At 37.8% G+C, this 16304-nt stretch overlaps 1 protein-coding gene across 6 annotated transcripts; it reads right to left on the bottom strand.

Annotated features, from left to right (window-relative positions):
* Positions 1-206: 206 nt before the first annotated feature.
* pphln1 (periphilin 1) lies at positions 207-16261 on the bottom strand. 6 transcript variants are annotated; one of them, XM_030148960.1, is made up of 11 exons: positions 16161-16261; positions 15742-15798; positions 15493-15557; positions 14968-15186; positions 14297-14361; positions 12746-12862; positions 11863-12041; positions 11399-11482; positions 9015-9070; positions 5657-5794; positions 207-1151 (listed from the first exon to the last, which is right to left on the bottom strand). In XM_030148960.1, coding segments are annotated over exons 2-11 (1116 nt in total). In that variant the 5' UTR covers positions 15743-15798; positions 16161-16261; the 3' UTR covers positions 207-959. The 6 variants fall into 6 exon arrangements, with proteins under 6 accessions (XP_030004820.1, XP_030004819.1, XP_030004822.1 ...); XM_030148959.1 differs by having other exon boundaries at positions 15746-15798; XM_030148962.1 differs by having other exon boundaries at positions 11869-12041; positions 15746-15798.
* Between the last annotated feature and the right edge of the window lie 43 nt (positions 16262-16304).

Below are 16304 nucleotides of genomic sequence, written 5' to 3'. Positions count from 1 at the left end.
TTTGTTTGTGGGCATGTTTCAATTTCAATGTGAGATATGTTGACCTTGAAACTAAAAACTTCCAATCAAAAAAATATCCAACTGAATGTATTGTATGTGTGAAATTCTAGAATGGCACTTAATGATGCCAGTAAACATAATCTCATTAAATTTATATCAAACCAATAAGGTATCTCCACCCTGTTGAGAGATCACAGTAAAACACCTTAAATTATTATAGATATCTTTTACTTTCACTTCCAGAGAAATGACACTTTTGTACATAGCTTTTCCCTCAAACTCTTCAAATAAAGATTTGTGCAGGAGGGTACATGTAACAAAGTTTGAAAAGTAAAGTATGACAACACAGAAATAAGAAATCAAACTTTCAAGACAATACAAATTTATACAAGTTGTAGAACCTTTGTCATTTTTGCAGCACCAATTCTGATCTGACTGCTACAAATGAAATTTACATAACTGAAAAAAGTATAAACAAAACTTTGTCTTGGCTGGCTTTCTTTATACAAAATGTAATCATGCAGGAGTTTGTTCCAAACAACAATGCAGTAAAATCAATGTTGTACACTGAACAAGAGACCAAGCTTTTTTAAAAGTCATTCCCGGTCAAATATGTTGTTGAATTTTCCACAATGAACAATTTTCAACAGAGAATGTGAAAAAAATCTAAATAAAAAAAAAAATCAAACACTGTTCATTTCTACATACAATCAAAACAGCGTCCTCTTGCCATGTTGAGATTGCGGTCGTCAAATGTCTCAAGTCCAGCAAATCCAAAATGTATCCAAAAATCTGGCCCATTACTTCATGTTGGGCAGTTTTTGCCATATCATAATGACAATCACAACATGCTCAGTCTCATAAATGGAGCAAATGAGTCCCATGTGTCAGTAAGAGCTGTGATTCACTCCATTCTAGAAAGTTTATGACTGGTCAGAGATGTAGAGGGAGCGGTCGAGTCACACCACATGTTCAGGCCGAACTGTCTCGTCCAGCTCGCTGATAAAGTGCTTGAGATCTTCCAAGCAACGTTCCCGGATCTCCCCAAGGTTCTCCCTGAGGGGAACCTGCAGCTGCTTCTCTAGGTTGGGGTCTTTGGCCACCAGCATCTTCACAACCACGCCAAATGTCTCGCAGTCCTGACGGTAGATCTGGAAATGAACAAAAATCTGACTTAAAAAGTGTCCATTTTAATGCTTAACATCTAATTTCAAAAACAGAAAAGGCAGGAATATTTGGATCACTAATCGAGGCGATGTTTCCTTCCTGCTGTAGCTGGCGCCTAGATGCAAATACTCCTGTATCACTGAGGCCGAGCTGATCACAGTGGTGTTAACATACATCATTTAGTGCTAAAGGATAAACACCTCTCCTCTCAGGTTTAATAAGGGTCCTTTATATAGGACAGGGTAGTCCCCAGAAGCAATAAAATCCCGTTTTAGTGGCGGCTCAGAGCCTTATAACAGGTGTTAAAAGGACAATGAGAAAGAGTTGGCGGGATCTTCCTTGGGAGCTGCTATTTCACACCGAGCCTCAAATGTCTCATAAAACAAAGGAGAAAGACTTCTTCTTCCATGCAAAGTGCTGTGATTTGCAAAACACCAAAACAGAGGTCTGAACTGGGATAAAACTGAAAAAGATTTAACAAATACGACAATGAAGATGTTATTTTTCCATGTCAGACTGAGTTATGTGAAGAATTTATTATGAGAACTTACATTATTTTAATTTAATTCTTGTGTTATAATGAATTTTACACAAATGTTACTAGCTCTGACATAGTAAGACTGCTGTCAGAAATCAAAAATTGTTTTTATTTTTGCCCTTTACTAATCTCTCTACACCTTGTTAGCACTTAACCTCTATCCCTTAGTTCTCCTCTCCTGAACAGAAGTAGATGAACCCTCTTGTATTGTAGCTCATCAAGCTGGGCATCGAGGCTTTGTTGTATGGCTAAAAACGAAGTGCCGCAGGCAGCTACAAGTGCACCTCCATCGACAAGGGCTGTGTGTGCGTTTGTATGCGTAAAATAAAGCCAGACAAGGGTGAGTTTCAGTCATTCATCAAATACCAACAGTGGCTTCTGTGCTGCAGGGCATTATAAGTCATTGGCTTATTTATAGTTTTTCACAATGTTCCTAGAAGAGAAAACACATCACAAATAAAGATCTGCTGTCATACAGAACTAACAGTGGCATAAAAAGATGGCAAGTCTCCAAAACACGCATTACACAAAAATATAACTGCTGCTGAAAAAAGGCTGTTTAAATGACAATCCATTTGTAAGTCCTTGAAATGAATCAATGGAATTTCAGCTTTTTTCCATTTTAATATTCTTAATTGGATTGGAACATATGTGAATGCACAACATGGTGCATCCTAATTTTTTAAATTCATTTTTTGCAAAACTACACAAAAGCACTGACTTTCGTGGCAGCAGAAAAGAGTTGCTGAATAAAGGACCGTGCTTCTCCAGGGAAGAACTTCGTAGACCAATGACTCAATTCTTTTTCATAATTAACTGAATACAATGTTAAACATCATTGAAAAAGGAAATCTGTGTTAAATGCTAAGTGCAAACAGTTTCAGAAAACAGCGCCGAAGTAAAACCAACAGTCTCATCTGGATGTTTCTATGACCTACATACAGTACATTCCACTTGTACATATCTTGAAGTAAATAATCAAATGGAAGATGTTGCATAACATCAAAAAATGTAATAAACTGTTTAAAAAGCAAACAGTTTTCTTCTTTGCTGTAAATTGGTATAAAATTTATACTCTATTTTTTAATTTCAAGCTAAAATTAGGTGATCTTTTTGGAACTGCTCATAAATGATGACAGTGAATTTTATTTATCTGTTTCCCTAAAGGAAATATCCAATCAGTGTTCTGACAACAACCTCTATACATACAGAGACAGTTTTTTCCTAGAAAACAATGTGCTGAAAGTGTACTTCCTGTATTCAAACGTACTTCCTCAGATTCCTCCCCTGTTATCCAATCAGGAAGGAAAAGACCTGTTCTTGGCTTTGGGTGGAGACGGTCTAATAATAAGCATGTCTTGGTTCCACTCGTTGCCTCCTACTTGTCCAACATCAGATTCTAAATGCAGTTAAAATGGTTAATTATGGCATTTAGCTGTTATAAAAAGCATGGGAAGTAAGTCCAGTCCTGCCATCTTTATGCCTTAAAAAAAAAAAAAAACAAGTCAGTGATGCTGGAACTGTCTGCTTCCAGTCTTCCAGCCAAATGTATTTAGATTTTTCTATAAATGAAATAAAACTCCCTTTATATCACAGCCTGGCCTATGAGGAATAAAACATAATACACTTTATTGCCTCTCATGCCTTGTCACTCACTTTAACCAGTTAGTCTGTACTGCAGCCAAAGTCAACTCTGACAATGAGAGTGGGTTCAGGTTGAATTTCAGCAGACCAATTTCACTTAGCTACACAAACACACACCGAGGCAACAACACGACCAGGCACAGTGTCTAGCTGATGACGGAAAGGCCAGCCTGTGATCTATGAGAAGTATATAAGACAGTTGGTGTGCATTTGCTGAGCTACTGGACTCAGTGTATTTGTGTCCATGTGTCTACAGGAGATGGCTAGACCAGATTGGGTGCAGAAAGCCAAACATCTGGCTGACACTCAACAAGAGTGCCTACTTCAACAGAAACCCTGGTGTAGCCTTATAGAGCACATTTGACAGTCACTTTATTTTAGACCAAAACTGAAAGACCAAATCGTGAGTTAGTGTATTAGACATGATGGAAAATTAATGCCAGCTACCAGATGACTACATTTTCCAGTAGCTGAATGGCTCGTCTACTTTGTGAGGCGCTTTGGCAAACATGTGAAAGCAGCTCTGTACAGTTCTGATTAATGTTCTCCAAAGGTTTAAAATATCTACCAACACAAAACAAATATTCTTTATTTCATCTATGATATTCTGAAAGTGTGGATCTTTTTTGTTTCAGTACGATCTATTTTTCATCCTCAACCTGTACACAGAATAAGAAGAGATGCTTGGCAGAAATTTAGATTTGATTAGTAAGCTTCTACTTGAACTTGGGCGTGTGTGGAACAAATAACATGACTTCACTCTGAATGCTATGGGGAATGATGCGGGAAATGATGACTGAACAAGTTAGTGTTTCATAGAAAACAGTGACAACAACCAATTCACAAAAACAATCTTCATACTTGTGATTAGAACATTCAGAGAAAGAGACAAAACCAGTGAAAAACCTGAAACTGTCAGTTTTAATGCATGACAAACAAATGACCATCCATTTGGAGGGAAAGCATGATAGTTCATATCCCTGAAATTGAATACATTGTTCAGTCTAATTTTATATTTTAACTAATGTTCTTTCCAGACCTTAATTTCATGAGTATAACTGAACATTATAGCAGGAGTGCCTGTAAAGCTTAACTAAAGCCTATTTTTACGATGCAGTTCTGACGACACATCAGTTTTCAGTTAATGTGTGTAATCATTTTAGGAATATGTATGAAATTAAAACCTTTAATCTTTCCTTAATATCTAAAACCTATGAGAAATAATGCTCACACAATAAAGCTTAAATGTTTTATGGTGTGTGTTCCACAAAGAGTTAAAGGAGACACAGATGGGGGGGACAAATAAAACAGGCTGGGAGATGCAGCGTCAGCAGCATTGTTATAACTGCCTATAGGCTTTAGTGTGCAGCTCCATGGGTTCTGTAGTGCAACTCAATGTGAGAGTGTAATGCATGCTCTAGGGCAGAGCTGGCTCAGCTTTAATGGTCCCAGTAAAGCAGCGGTAGTGCTCACTGGTGCAGGAATGGCCTTCATTAGATGACTGCACAGAGCTGGAACCTCGTGCCTCAGGTGGTTTTGCTTTGTTAAGTGGGTGACCTCCCAAATTATTTCAGCAAACCCTATGCTCTGTCAAAGCTGCACTTATGTTGCTGCATTAGTTTGTGTTAAAACGTTTATTATCCAAGTGTTCGCAAAACCCTGTGTGGAGACTTGCATGTGTGCATTTATAAAGGAAAATACTGGTACATTAGTCAAGTTTCCCTGCCAGCTACTTGGCAGATAATGAACATTACTAAAATACTAAAACTGATATCTTGTTTGCAACACAGTGAAAGTGGCAGTGAGTGTGAGGATGTACCAACCACCACCAAAAAAAATTAATTTCCTGCCTTGTTAGGAATATAATACTTGGCTGTTCTACTAAGACCAATCTAGTAAAATAATCCATAGTAAAATAAAAATCCACATGAGTCACAAAACCCAAGGCTGACACATGTATGGAAAAGTATGCCAAGGTTACAGTACGTGCCATGCATGCACCAAGCTGACATTTATAGAAAAGTATTACATTTACATCCTTTTAATGAGTGCATTGTAAATCCAATTATTTTCCCAAAGGGGCAACTAAGAGCCAGTGACACATTTCCATTAAACATCACTAAGTGCATAAGAATGTAGAGTCCCAGTTACTGTATCACTCAAAAACAGCAAGGCATAATTTTTCACTGGCTCATGGTCAGCATACAAAGAAATGTATAAGTACATGTAGGTTCAAGTTCAACAGTTAAGTATTATATGAAAAATGTATGCAGCACATGATACACACAGTATGACTTGGAAAGGTACCTTCTCAATCTCCCGTGCTTTAGCTGCGATGGCCAAGGCTCGTCGCTCTTGAAAGTTTTCAGAGGACTTCTGGCCCTCTTCCACAGCAGGTTCCACCAGGAGTCCCTCTTTTTCTCCTTCTGGAGGATTATTCTCCTCCTAAAAGGTAAAAGATGGGAGCGTGAAACACTGTTCTGAGGATTAAGGAAAATGGGCACCCCCCCCAGAGACCAATGAAATACAAACAAACTAAAAATATATAGAATTCAAACCATAAATAATAATACAAAGAAGAGTGAATAAAATCAACATATAACATCAATAAAAATTAGTGCACAAAAGCTGCAGAAAATAGAGAGAAGAAATTGTGAAAAGGGCATAAGTTAGCGAAGGGTGTCAAATTAAAGAGTCTGGGCATGATGCTGCACTTAACCCACTTGCTGTTGTATTAGATAGAAAGACTTATAAAGTAAATTGAAGGATGAACCACTGATATTCTGAAGTAGCAGTTAAGGATATAAAGCGTTACAGATATACAAAAAGGCCTACAAATGTTTTATTCAAGAAAAAGAGGAATTCTGTCACAATTGCAAAATGAAAAGAACAGAGATTCTAGCTGCTTTACAATGAAACAGTATAGATAGATTAGCCAGACAAGCTATGATGAGAGATCTAATATGTAAACTGGAAACTGTAGTTACCATAAGTGTCACTGTGGAAGCCAAGGGAAAGAGAAAAGGGGGAAAACGGGGCCAAGTTGGATCACTGTTCAATTTCTTTTGCTCATTTCCTGAGTGTCTAAAAGCTAGGGAGCAGAGCTGACCAGGCATGACTAAAGTCCACTCATACACTGAAGGAAACAGGCCATGGACTAAGTCGTATTAAATCTCTACATGACTGATGAAAGCAATTACAGGCAATGGTACATCGCAAAGACGAGTGTGGTCTAAAATAAAAGCACAACTCATAAAGCATCATCCAATTATTCCCCCTTCTTATTCCCTCCCTGAAGCTATCCTTGGGAGAAGTTCAGTGTGTACACTTATGCATGTTTGAAAGATCTCGTTTGGCAGTCTTCAGCCTTCTTGCCTCAGTGAAAAAAATATCCCTGTCCGAGTCTCTCACTTCAACTTATACTTGGCATGCCCCAACCAAGGAGGGATGCTCTATTTCCAACACAAAAGCTTGTAAGATCTAAAACCTGTGCAACATAGAACAGAAGGAGATGACGACAAATGTTGATAAAATTGTATTGAATGAAAAGTTACAAGACTTACAATATTCTTTTTGTTTGGTTTCTTACTTTAAAAAGCTCTGCATCCTGTCTGGTCTGCTGAAACCTGACCAGATCTGATATATCTATAAATGGTCCAAATTACTGTGCTCCATGAAAAAAATCCACTGTTGAGATACTGCTTGGATGGTTGCTAGTTGTGTATTTTTCTTTACTGATAATCTGTCAAAACACATTAAGGGAAAGATAAGGTTTAAGGGTCATGATCAAAGCAACAGAGCTTCATTTTAGTTTCACTATCTTGCACTGATTTCAAACAAACATCCAGACAGAAAAGGGCAAATCTGTTCTGTGACCTGACAAATAAACAAGAGTCATTACATGCTTGCTCACCGGCCATACACATGCCTATGGTTTACTTGTCAACAAAGCAGACAAACCATGTATGTTTGCAAGTACTGTTGAATTTGAATAAAGAAATAAAGAAAATCAGCAACTGAAGTGATGAGGGCATTGGAAAGGTGTTCCTGTTGTAACAATGCCACCAAACCACACAATGTGACAAGAATCCATTGCCCAATGCACAGATGAAGCCTTTCGTTAACCTTTTTGGTAACAACACAGGCTTGCCACCCAAGAGTCACCAGGGCTCATAGCCAGACCTGCTCTTTAAGTGCTCGTCTTTGGTCTCCTCTGCCTTAGATGGCTCCAGAAAGCCTGTGTGTGTTTGCTGAATCCCTCAGCAGGCAGTGGCTGGGACCATTAGTGCAAGCTTTACTGGGGGCACAACACAGGCCTTTCATCTCAGCCAAGGTTATGGGTTTGTGCCACCACAACAGGGAACAACAATGCACCATAGGCTACATCAAACACGACAGCAGCAGCCATGAGCATGTGTGTGTGCAGGGGTGGAGCACTTTATAAAACTTTCATCACAGCAGTCAACTGGGCGGTGGTGGGTGGTTCTTTAGAAAATACATGTTAGGAGGAGAGGAAAACACTACATTTTCATGTTGCATCTTGTAATTTTTGATCTATAAAGCATACAAGACATCTGAGTGCCCACTCACCCGAGGATGGTACAGTGAAAAAATACAGAAAGGTTGTAAATATAAGGACTGGAAAGAAACAAGATACACAAGTGTACAGGCATTTGGATCACAAAGGAGTTGTTTCTGTATTTATTGAAGTCAGTCACAACCTGTAAGGTTTTCCTATTTCAGTGACTCAAATTCATTGTAATAAATGTGGTCATGTGCTTATCCACGGTGGAGTACAGTAACTAGTGAGATGGGGTTAAACATGTTATTGAAGGACACTTCATTACACACAGTTACATAAAGGCCTTTGCAGCTTCTCCTGGGACCTGTGTGTTACACATCAAAAGCAGCAGATCTGCTACACTAACTGAAAAACTCACAGCTACTGAACAGAGCTGATCATACTCTTTGACTGAGAAAGGAAATGATTGTACATTGTGCTAACCTGAAGTAAACATCCTGACAGGTTCCACAGGGACTCCCAAGTTTTGTGGTAAAGATCTTGTGATAAAGTCTTGAGCTGGGTGACCGGGTTGGCCTCATCATTTCTGGGTGGTCACAGCAAGGCCAATTTAACCTAATCACATCAGATTCTATTTACACTCCTCTGTATAGCGGGATGGATGATATCTGAAAAAACAGCTCTTACTTGCAAGACAGGTGGAAGATATCCATGTAAAGATTTTTAAAAGAGCTCTATTAAGTAGTTCAACTCATACTTCTGTCAGCATTTGAGCCCTTTTCCCTACACAGTTACGAGCGCTTGTGATTGAAGTCTGCTTACACCACAGGTAAACAAAGCACAGGCCTTATGGCTTTTACGCTCTGCGTGAGGGCCACTTTAAAACCCATTAACATACTTCAATGCAACTAAACACTTATTAGAAGGATGGAATTTAAGAAGTTCCAGATGGATTTTGTGGTACTGTGACAACGGTAGAGAGAGGAAAAAAAAAAGATTTAGGAAAAATGGCTAAAATGTACCATGTCATGAATCATCACTTGAGTACGTTCTGGGACGCCAGATACTAGTAACATTGAAAAAGTACAAAATACACCAATACTGTAGTCAGATTAAGTAATTTGTACATCTACTTGTGCCCACCTTCATTGAAGTTGCACTGTGTGGAGAGCCTTCTCTTGACAGCCCAGGAATTTTGTCTAAAGACACAGGAAAAAGGACAAAAAAAGTTTGACACAATGAGTAAACAATGGACTAAAGCAAAAAAAAAAAAAAAAGATTTAAGATTAGGAATAAGGAAACGTGAAAGTACAAAGGGGAGCATAACAGTGGAAAGCAGCTTTTCAAGTGAAAAAAAATGACAGGTCTAAACTGTAAGTGAGCATGAATGTGTTTATGTTAAATGGAACTCTGTAAAAGGATTTATTCTGCAATCCAGATTGCTACCTAGGCTAGAACATATGGAACAATCAAGAAACAGATGATTCACCAAGGTGTTCCAAACTCCAATGGGTAGATTGTTTCATTCTCCTCTACAGATTTCCATTCAGACATCACTTCCACTCTCAATTACTCATTCTCCATTTGGTCTCATACCAAATGTTTTTTCTAGTGATCCTGCCTCAGGTTAAAGACATGAACACAATCCAAGGCTTTGTAGTCATCACACTAAGTCTAGCACCAAATAATAACTCTGAGGACCAGACACGGAACAAAACACTCCAATTTGGAAGCTTTGCCTTCAGGAATATCCATCAGATATCCTATACCCGTTCCCTCTTTTGCTACACACGACCTGGTGGCATCTTTATGAGGCTTGACAAAGTGGCAGACAGATCGGGAGGAAGGCTGGCTGCTGGACACATTAGAAACGCTCTCTGTCTCTCTCATGTTACCCAGACTCCAAATAGGTTAAGTTTAACGATTGTAACCTTATGTGTATTTCTGATACATAACCTCTACAGGTCATCTTTAATCTTTCTTTCATTAATTTCCATTTACAATACATTGGTAAAGACTACACTATGTGCACCACTTATGGTATAATGTAGATATCGTTAAAGTATGCAGTCCTGAATTATCTACTTTGCTACCAAACAAAATTTAAGAGTAGAAAAACCTCTGTAAGAGCACTGTTACATACCAGATGTAACAGGCAGCCATGATGGAAGACATTTCCTCTGGTATTAATTTTGTAATCTATCCTGAACTGTCCTTACCAGTCATCCTGCTATGTAAATAATTCTCTTCATACCCTGTAGGAAGATCAAACCACCAGGTACATCGTACCAACTTTTACCCTAACGTATAACATAATTAATCCTACAGCAAACCCACTCGGTCCTCTGCTAATCTGAATGGTGTATGTCGACCATGCAGTGTGTTTATTTTTTTAATACAACTACTATCCAGAATCACAAATAAACTCATTACATGAGGAAAAAACACTGATCAAATGGAAATGTAAAGGAGAGATAACCAGCTCAAGAAGTGTAGCACACCTCAGTGAAGGTAATGTGGAAACAGAGCCAGAGATTCAGAGCTAAAACAGTTATAAAAAAGCATGCACAATGCAATTACATACTTAGATATGTGACAGTATAGTTGTTGTTATTATTATTATTATTATTATTATTATTATTATTATTATTAATAATCTGTCAGAAATGCTTTAAGCTTACCCACAATCTAACAAGTAAATGTATGCTAATGATGGAACACTGTACAATACATAGTATAATTTAAAGGGATTAGTTTGGATGTTTTAAAGTGGGATTGTATGAGGTACTTAAGCAGAGTCAGTGGTCTTAAGAAACACTATAATCACCATAGAAATTAAACCTATGCTAAATGTTGGTCAGCAATCCCCCAGTTTAGATGGGCAGGAGGATGGAAGCCAACAAAGGAAAAAACATTTCAGACCCCTAAAAAAGGGCCACATAAACAAAAAAGACTGTTCTAAATTTAGATATTTAGAATATTTTCATCACTTTGCCTTGCTGCCAGAAAGCTAGACCCTTTCTGACACAGAACCTCCTCCAAGTATGTCATACAACCCCATCCTGTCATATGGATTGTTATTCTATTCTACTACTAATGAAAACGCTACTTCAAGATCACTGTAGCTCTACATAAACATTCACACATTTGTTTTGCTCAACCACAAGTGCCAGAGTAACTCCACAACCCAGCATAGTCACAAGTCACCATTTGGTACCAAATGGGAGAAAAACATAAGGGTTCAACTTAGTGAAGACCTGAGTGAAAGATAATCTTAGTCAAAATGGACACTTCAATTTACAGTGCCCCAGTTTTAACAATGAATTACAGTCTGTGGGTTTAAGTTTAATTCACTTAGTGTTTATCAATCATTGGTAATTTTTCTTTTCCCCCAGCAACTCCCATAATTGTGCACCCCCACCCCAACATCTTTTTCCTGACATGAAAAATATGCAGACAGGGAAAAACAACAGACCATCTTATTTTCACCCAGGTCTCAGCAGTTTTACAAGGCTCAATGTACAGACCCAAAGTGTCATGTCCACTCTGTGGAAATAGTGCCCCCCAAAGGTGCTCAGAAACACCCACGTGTCCCTCTGGAGTATCCACACCTGAAAAGCCAGTCAGCCGGATTATCAGTGATGGAGAGACAGGGAAATCATTTCAGAAAAAATAAAATACAGATAATGGTTCCTCAACAACAAATTACATTATTGCAGTAGCTGCAGGAAATCATTGGCCAGAGGTGCTCATTTCTGTTTCACTGACCAAGTACACTTGCATACACTTGGTCAGCTCACAACAAATAAATCATGACCAAAATTGTAGATGGAAGCACAGAGAGTTTGACTATGAATGTTGTGCTTTATTCTAACAAAGCTTTCAGCTATCCATTGTAGAATTCATATTATAAAATCTAAGATTCTTCATAGGCTTTTTGAAGAGCACCACAATAAGTGGGCTGAGAGAACACTTTGACAATTCTACATACTCTTGCCTTGCTGTGAGGGAAATGGCAGGTTCTTGGCTCTGTCTGGTGAGTAGCCTCTGCTGCTAACACTGGAGCCGGACCGACTGTGGGGGGAGCGGGCCACCTCTCTGCGTGCAGGAGAACGTTCTCTAATGGGAGGGAATGGAGCTGCCTTTCTCCTGAAGTGGTCTCTGTCTTCCCTGGAAGAGCAGAAACAATTCAATAAGTACAAGCACAAAAAGTTTTGCTTGAATGCATTATTATTTAAATATCTCTGACAGGTACTGTTCTCTTCTGTAGACTCTAGACCCAGACTGTAGACCGATTTTCTCCTGCCTCTTCCTGCTCTAACATATCACAACACTGCCATCTAGCAACTTGAAGGATACTGCACAGAAAGACCATAACACAAATGTTTTCACTGGGAAACAAACTTTAGGTTGTGTTTAAAACAACATAATACTGGCAAACTGCTTGAGACAAGAAGTATTAAGTGGTATGGAGTATTTGATGTGATGGACCGGAGGATGGCTCTCCAAGTAAATCAATAAAAAAGCTAACACTGGATACAAACTGTCATAGGTATGATGTGAATTTGTATCAAACAATTTAATTGGGTTTATGTGAAAAAATATCTTAAACTTCTGTTACTGTCTGCCAGGTAATTGTATCAGTGGTAATGAGCTTGGAAGTCATGTGACTATGATGTACATTGCAGTCATTTTCACATACAGCATACTGCAGTGTGGTCTGGTATAGAAAATGCCAGATGGTATATATGCTGCTGTAACAGTGATTTCACAGCGAAATTAGCAAAAAAAAATCTCACCACAAATCATGGTGGAAAAAACACCTGGGCTAAACAACATACTTAAAATAAAATGGTGTTAGAATTTGTCTGTACCCTCTGTCCAGGTTGAGGATGGCTTGCACTAGCTTGTCTTCCCCACCCTCTGGGAGCGATCTAGGTGCTGGGTAGATGCCTTGGTTTCTCACACTATGAGGAGGTGGCGCGCGATTGCTGAGTAAATAAAAACACAGATTGAGATAAAGCTTCCATCTCTGCACTCTCTCAAAGCCTTACTTGATATCATACATTTCTCCAGACAAGAAAGAAACAGCCAGTCCTATCTAAGATGGTTTTATATTATAATATTTCCGTTACTAAAATAGGTGTTATAATGTTACTGGACTTCAACCAATTTTCACTGTTGTATACAGGGGTTTAAAAATGAAATCTTTTAACTTTCATATTGAATTAAAACAAATACTGCTGCATCTCCTGAGCTCTCATCTTTGTTGTTTTATCCAGTTAAGATAATTACCAAACACCGTCCAAGTAACAGTAACTGAAACACAATACATTCATTCTGGCGTGGACATCCACACAAATGCAACTTGACAAAACTGTGCTCAAAACACCGAGTACTTTCTTAGTGTACTGATTTTAACATTTAGATTATATTAGAACTTTACTGATCCTTTGGGCAGAGCCCTCAGGAAATTGAAGTTCCAAAAGCAGCACAACACCAAGCATACACACAAGAAACCCCACAAGGAAAAAAGCAATAAAAATGATATACAATAACATAACTATGGGAAAAAAAAAAAAAAAAAAGTGAAAAAAAACACAATTGCACATTGGAAAGTAATGGCAGAAACAAGTGGTAAAGTAATAATAATAATAATAATAATAATTATAATAATAATAATAATAATAAGTTGCTTATTATAATATTATAGTAGGCACAATATGTGTACACACACATACACACATATATATATAGTTTACTAATCACAGAATAAAAGTACTAGTAGAGACAGTGACAAAGTACTAAACAAATAATAATAAGTAGCTTACTATGTTATAATATTATAATATACAATATCATAGTATGCACAATATATATGCATATGTTTCCTTGTGCTACAGCACACGCAGACAAAAAGCTTTTTTTAAGATTCAGCTTAAATACATCATTTACAACATAAAATCCTAGCAGAAACTGCTAGAGATTCTGAGAATACTGAAAAACCGCCAACCAAATTCTGTGGATTGTGGTAAAGAAGTTAGAGAAGGCTGACCCATACACTATGAAAGCCTTGAGACTGCAAGAAATGTAAATAAGGATGGACAGGCCAATATGGGTCAGAGCAGACTGTGATTTATGCTTGCTTTAATGTAAACAAACATTTCAGACAGGAATACTGAAGGCCTGCTCCTGTACAGAGTAGCCTAACCAGAGGAGTGAAACACAGAGCATTTGTTTACATAAGTGTGCAGGAAAAGACTGTCCCCTGCTGCACAGAATAATAATGTCCAATTTTCCTGTGATCTCCTACTTAAAACATAGGAGAAGGTTTGTTTCTCTACAAAACTATTCTGTTTTGGGGGAAAAAAATGTCAAATAAAAACTTTGTATAGAACAGGCCTTAAGTGTAAAAGCAGTTTTACCCAAATTCCAAAGGTCGTCCTGGGTGTGGGTCCTCTCTGGGCACTCTGTAAGGATAGTCTTCCTGCTAGACGGTATAAAATGATAACACAGAATGAGTAAAAATGACTATTGTTGGGAATCATTTGGTCATATCCTGAGAAACAAATCATCCTCAAATATCTATTTTTAGCCATAGTTTTTTTTTTTTTTTTTTTTTTTTTTTTTTTTAAATGGTACAACAAATGATATCATACAGTTGACTTCATTTCACAATATAAAAAACTAAACAACACAAACCAATGTGCATAAATAAAGCAACAAGGGAAGAAAATATAATGATGATAAAGGAAAATTGACACGAATACCACGGCGGCTCTGAAATTATTTTAAATTCAACCTTACATTGTAGATCAACAGGTTTTGTATGTACCTGTGCCAATCAAAACAACAGTGTAACATGAAATTGCCAAATGCCTACAGCTACAGAAAATTTACCATTTTCCTGAATTTATTTATATTCACTGCTTATTATGTTGTTTTAAAAGTTGTCTTTGAGCAGCTCAGTTTATATTTTTTGATGTTCTTGACATTTTTACTTGACCTGCTGAATTTTATTGTATAAATTAATGTAGCTTGTTCACAGGCGCACAACACACTATGAAAAAAACATTAAACATGTTAATAGTCTCACCCTCCTTGAAGGTGGAACACCTCTGCGTTCACCAGGGAAATGCACACCATCTGCATGAAAGCCCCTCTGATCTTCACCATGGTAACTGCGTGGACCACCTCCATTTGGGAAAAACCGAGGACCTCCTTCATAATCATACCCACTACGGCCATAGTCATCCTCTGGCCTACCAAAGGGCCCTCTTCTCTCGACCGATCCACCTGATCGTGGGTATGGACCCTAACAAGATTGGCATAATTTCTGTGATTTTTATGCAGTAAGTTCTTTCAAATTAGTCATACTATGGGCTACAAACAACTTCAACTCATAGAAAATATCTTTACACTTTCTTAGTTGGTATTGTTAATCTAATATTTGTCAGTTATTCATTTTTTGTGTTTACTAGGGATATGCAGTAAAAGAAACATGCTCTATCCATGGAAAACACAATTCTACGTAATTTTGTTTCACTGCCATATTTTTTTAAACATTTCAAAAGACATAAAGAGACAAAAATAAGTAAAAATGAAAAAGACAATGTCCCACCTGTCTCTCATTTAAAAAACGGTCATCATAGACTTCTCGTATACTCCTGTCTCTTCTGTATGTCACTAAAAAAGAAGATGTTTGTCATTATTCAAGGGTGGTACTGTAAAGTAACTCATGCAAATACATTCCTTTTTATTGTCAGTATCTTCATTGACTCATTTTAGCCGCCATATCCCTGTGAAGCTGGTGTAAAGCTATATTTCTAGGCTCTATTTCAATGATAAAAGATCCACTATATTCATTAACTTACTTTTTTACCTCAGGTACGTCAGTGAAGAATGCGTAGGTGTGAAGAGCGGAAGTCTGTAAAAAATAACATTGAGTACAGTGGTGTATAAAGGTAATGGGAGCTGAAATGTAACGGCACAGCATCCAATATATGTGACAATGAAACAATATGATAGCAGCCAACTGTTTTTTCTATGTTGAAAAAAGCTGTACAGAATATTCTGTGTTTAAATATATTCTCGTTTACTAATATACCCTGGGTATGGATAAAGTAAGCAGTTAGCATTGCTATTTAGCTAGCCTCCATATATTCTGCAAAGATCGGCACGTTTTACTTATGCTGAGGGTTATTTTTCTGTCCAATCCTGACACATTAACCATAACAAATCGAATTACAGCGAGTTAAAGTTTCAAATGAACAAACCCGAACAACTCACTTTCCCACAGGGCAGTTTTTCTGTCATGAAAACAGCAAAACACTCTCCTAAATATTGCGATAGTTAGCCTAGCTTCTCCCGGTGGCTACATGTCAACGGACATGACGAAAAGGACAATTTTATTGGATGAGGTATGTTTACGTC

This window comes from Sphaeramia orbicularis, chromosome 12 (assembly GCF_902148855.1).
Source record: "Sphaeramia orbicularis chromosome 12, fSphaOr1.1, whole genome shotgun sequence".
Taxonomy (NCBI): domain Eukaryota; kingdom Metazoa; phylum Chordata; class Actinopteri; order Kurtiformes; family Apogonidae; genus Sphaeramia; species Sphaeramia orbicularis.
Note: the sequence above shows the minus strand (reverse complement) of the source record. Positions and strands in the feature narration are given on the sequence as shown.

Coding starts and splice junctions, on each gene's coding strand:
- pphln1 (XM_030148960.1), bottom strand. Junction 12,042..12,745: donor ATCCTCAACCTGGACAGAGG/GTACAGACAAAT, acceptor CTGCTCTTCCAG/GGAAGACAGAGACCACTTCA. Junction 11,483..11,862: donor TCCCTCACAGCAAGGCAAGA/GTATGTAGAATT, acceptor CTGGCTTTTCAG/GTGTGGATACTCCAGAGGGA.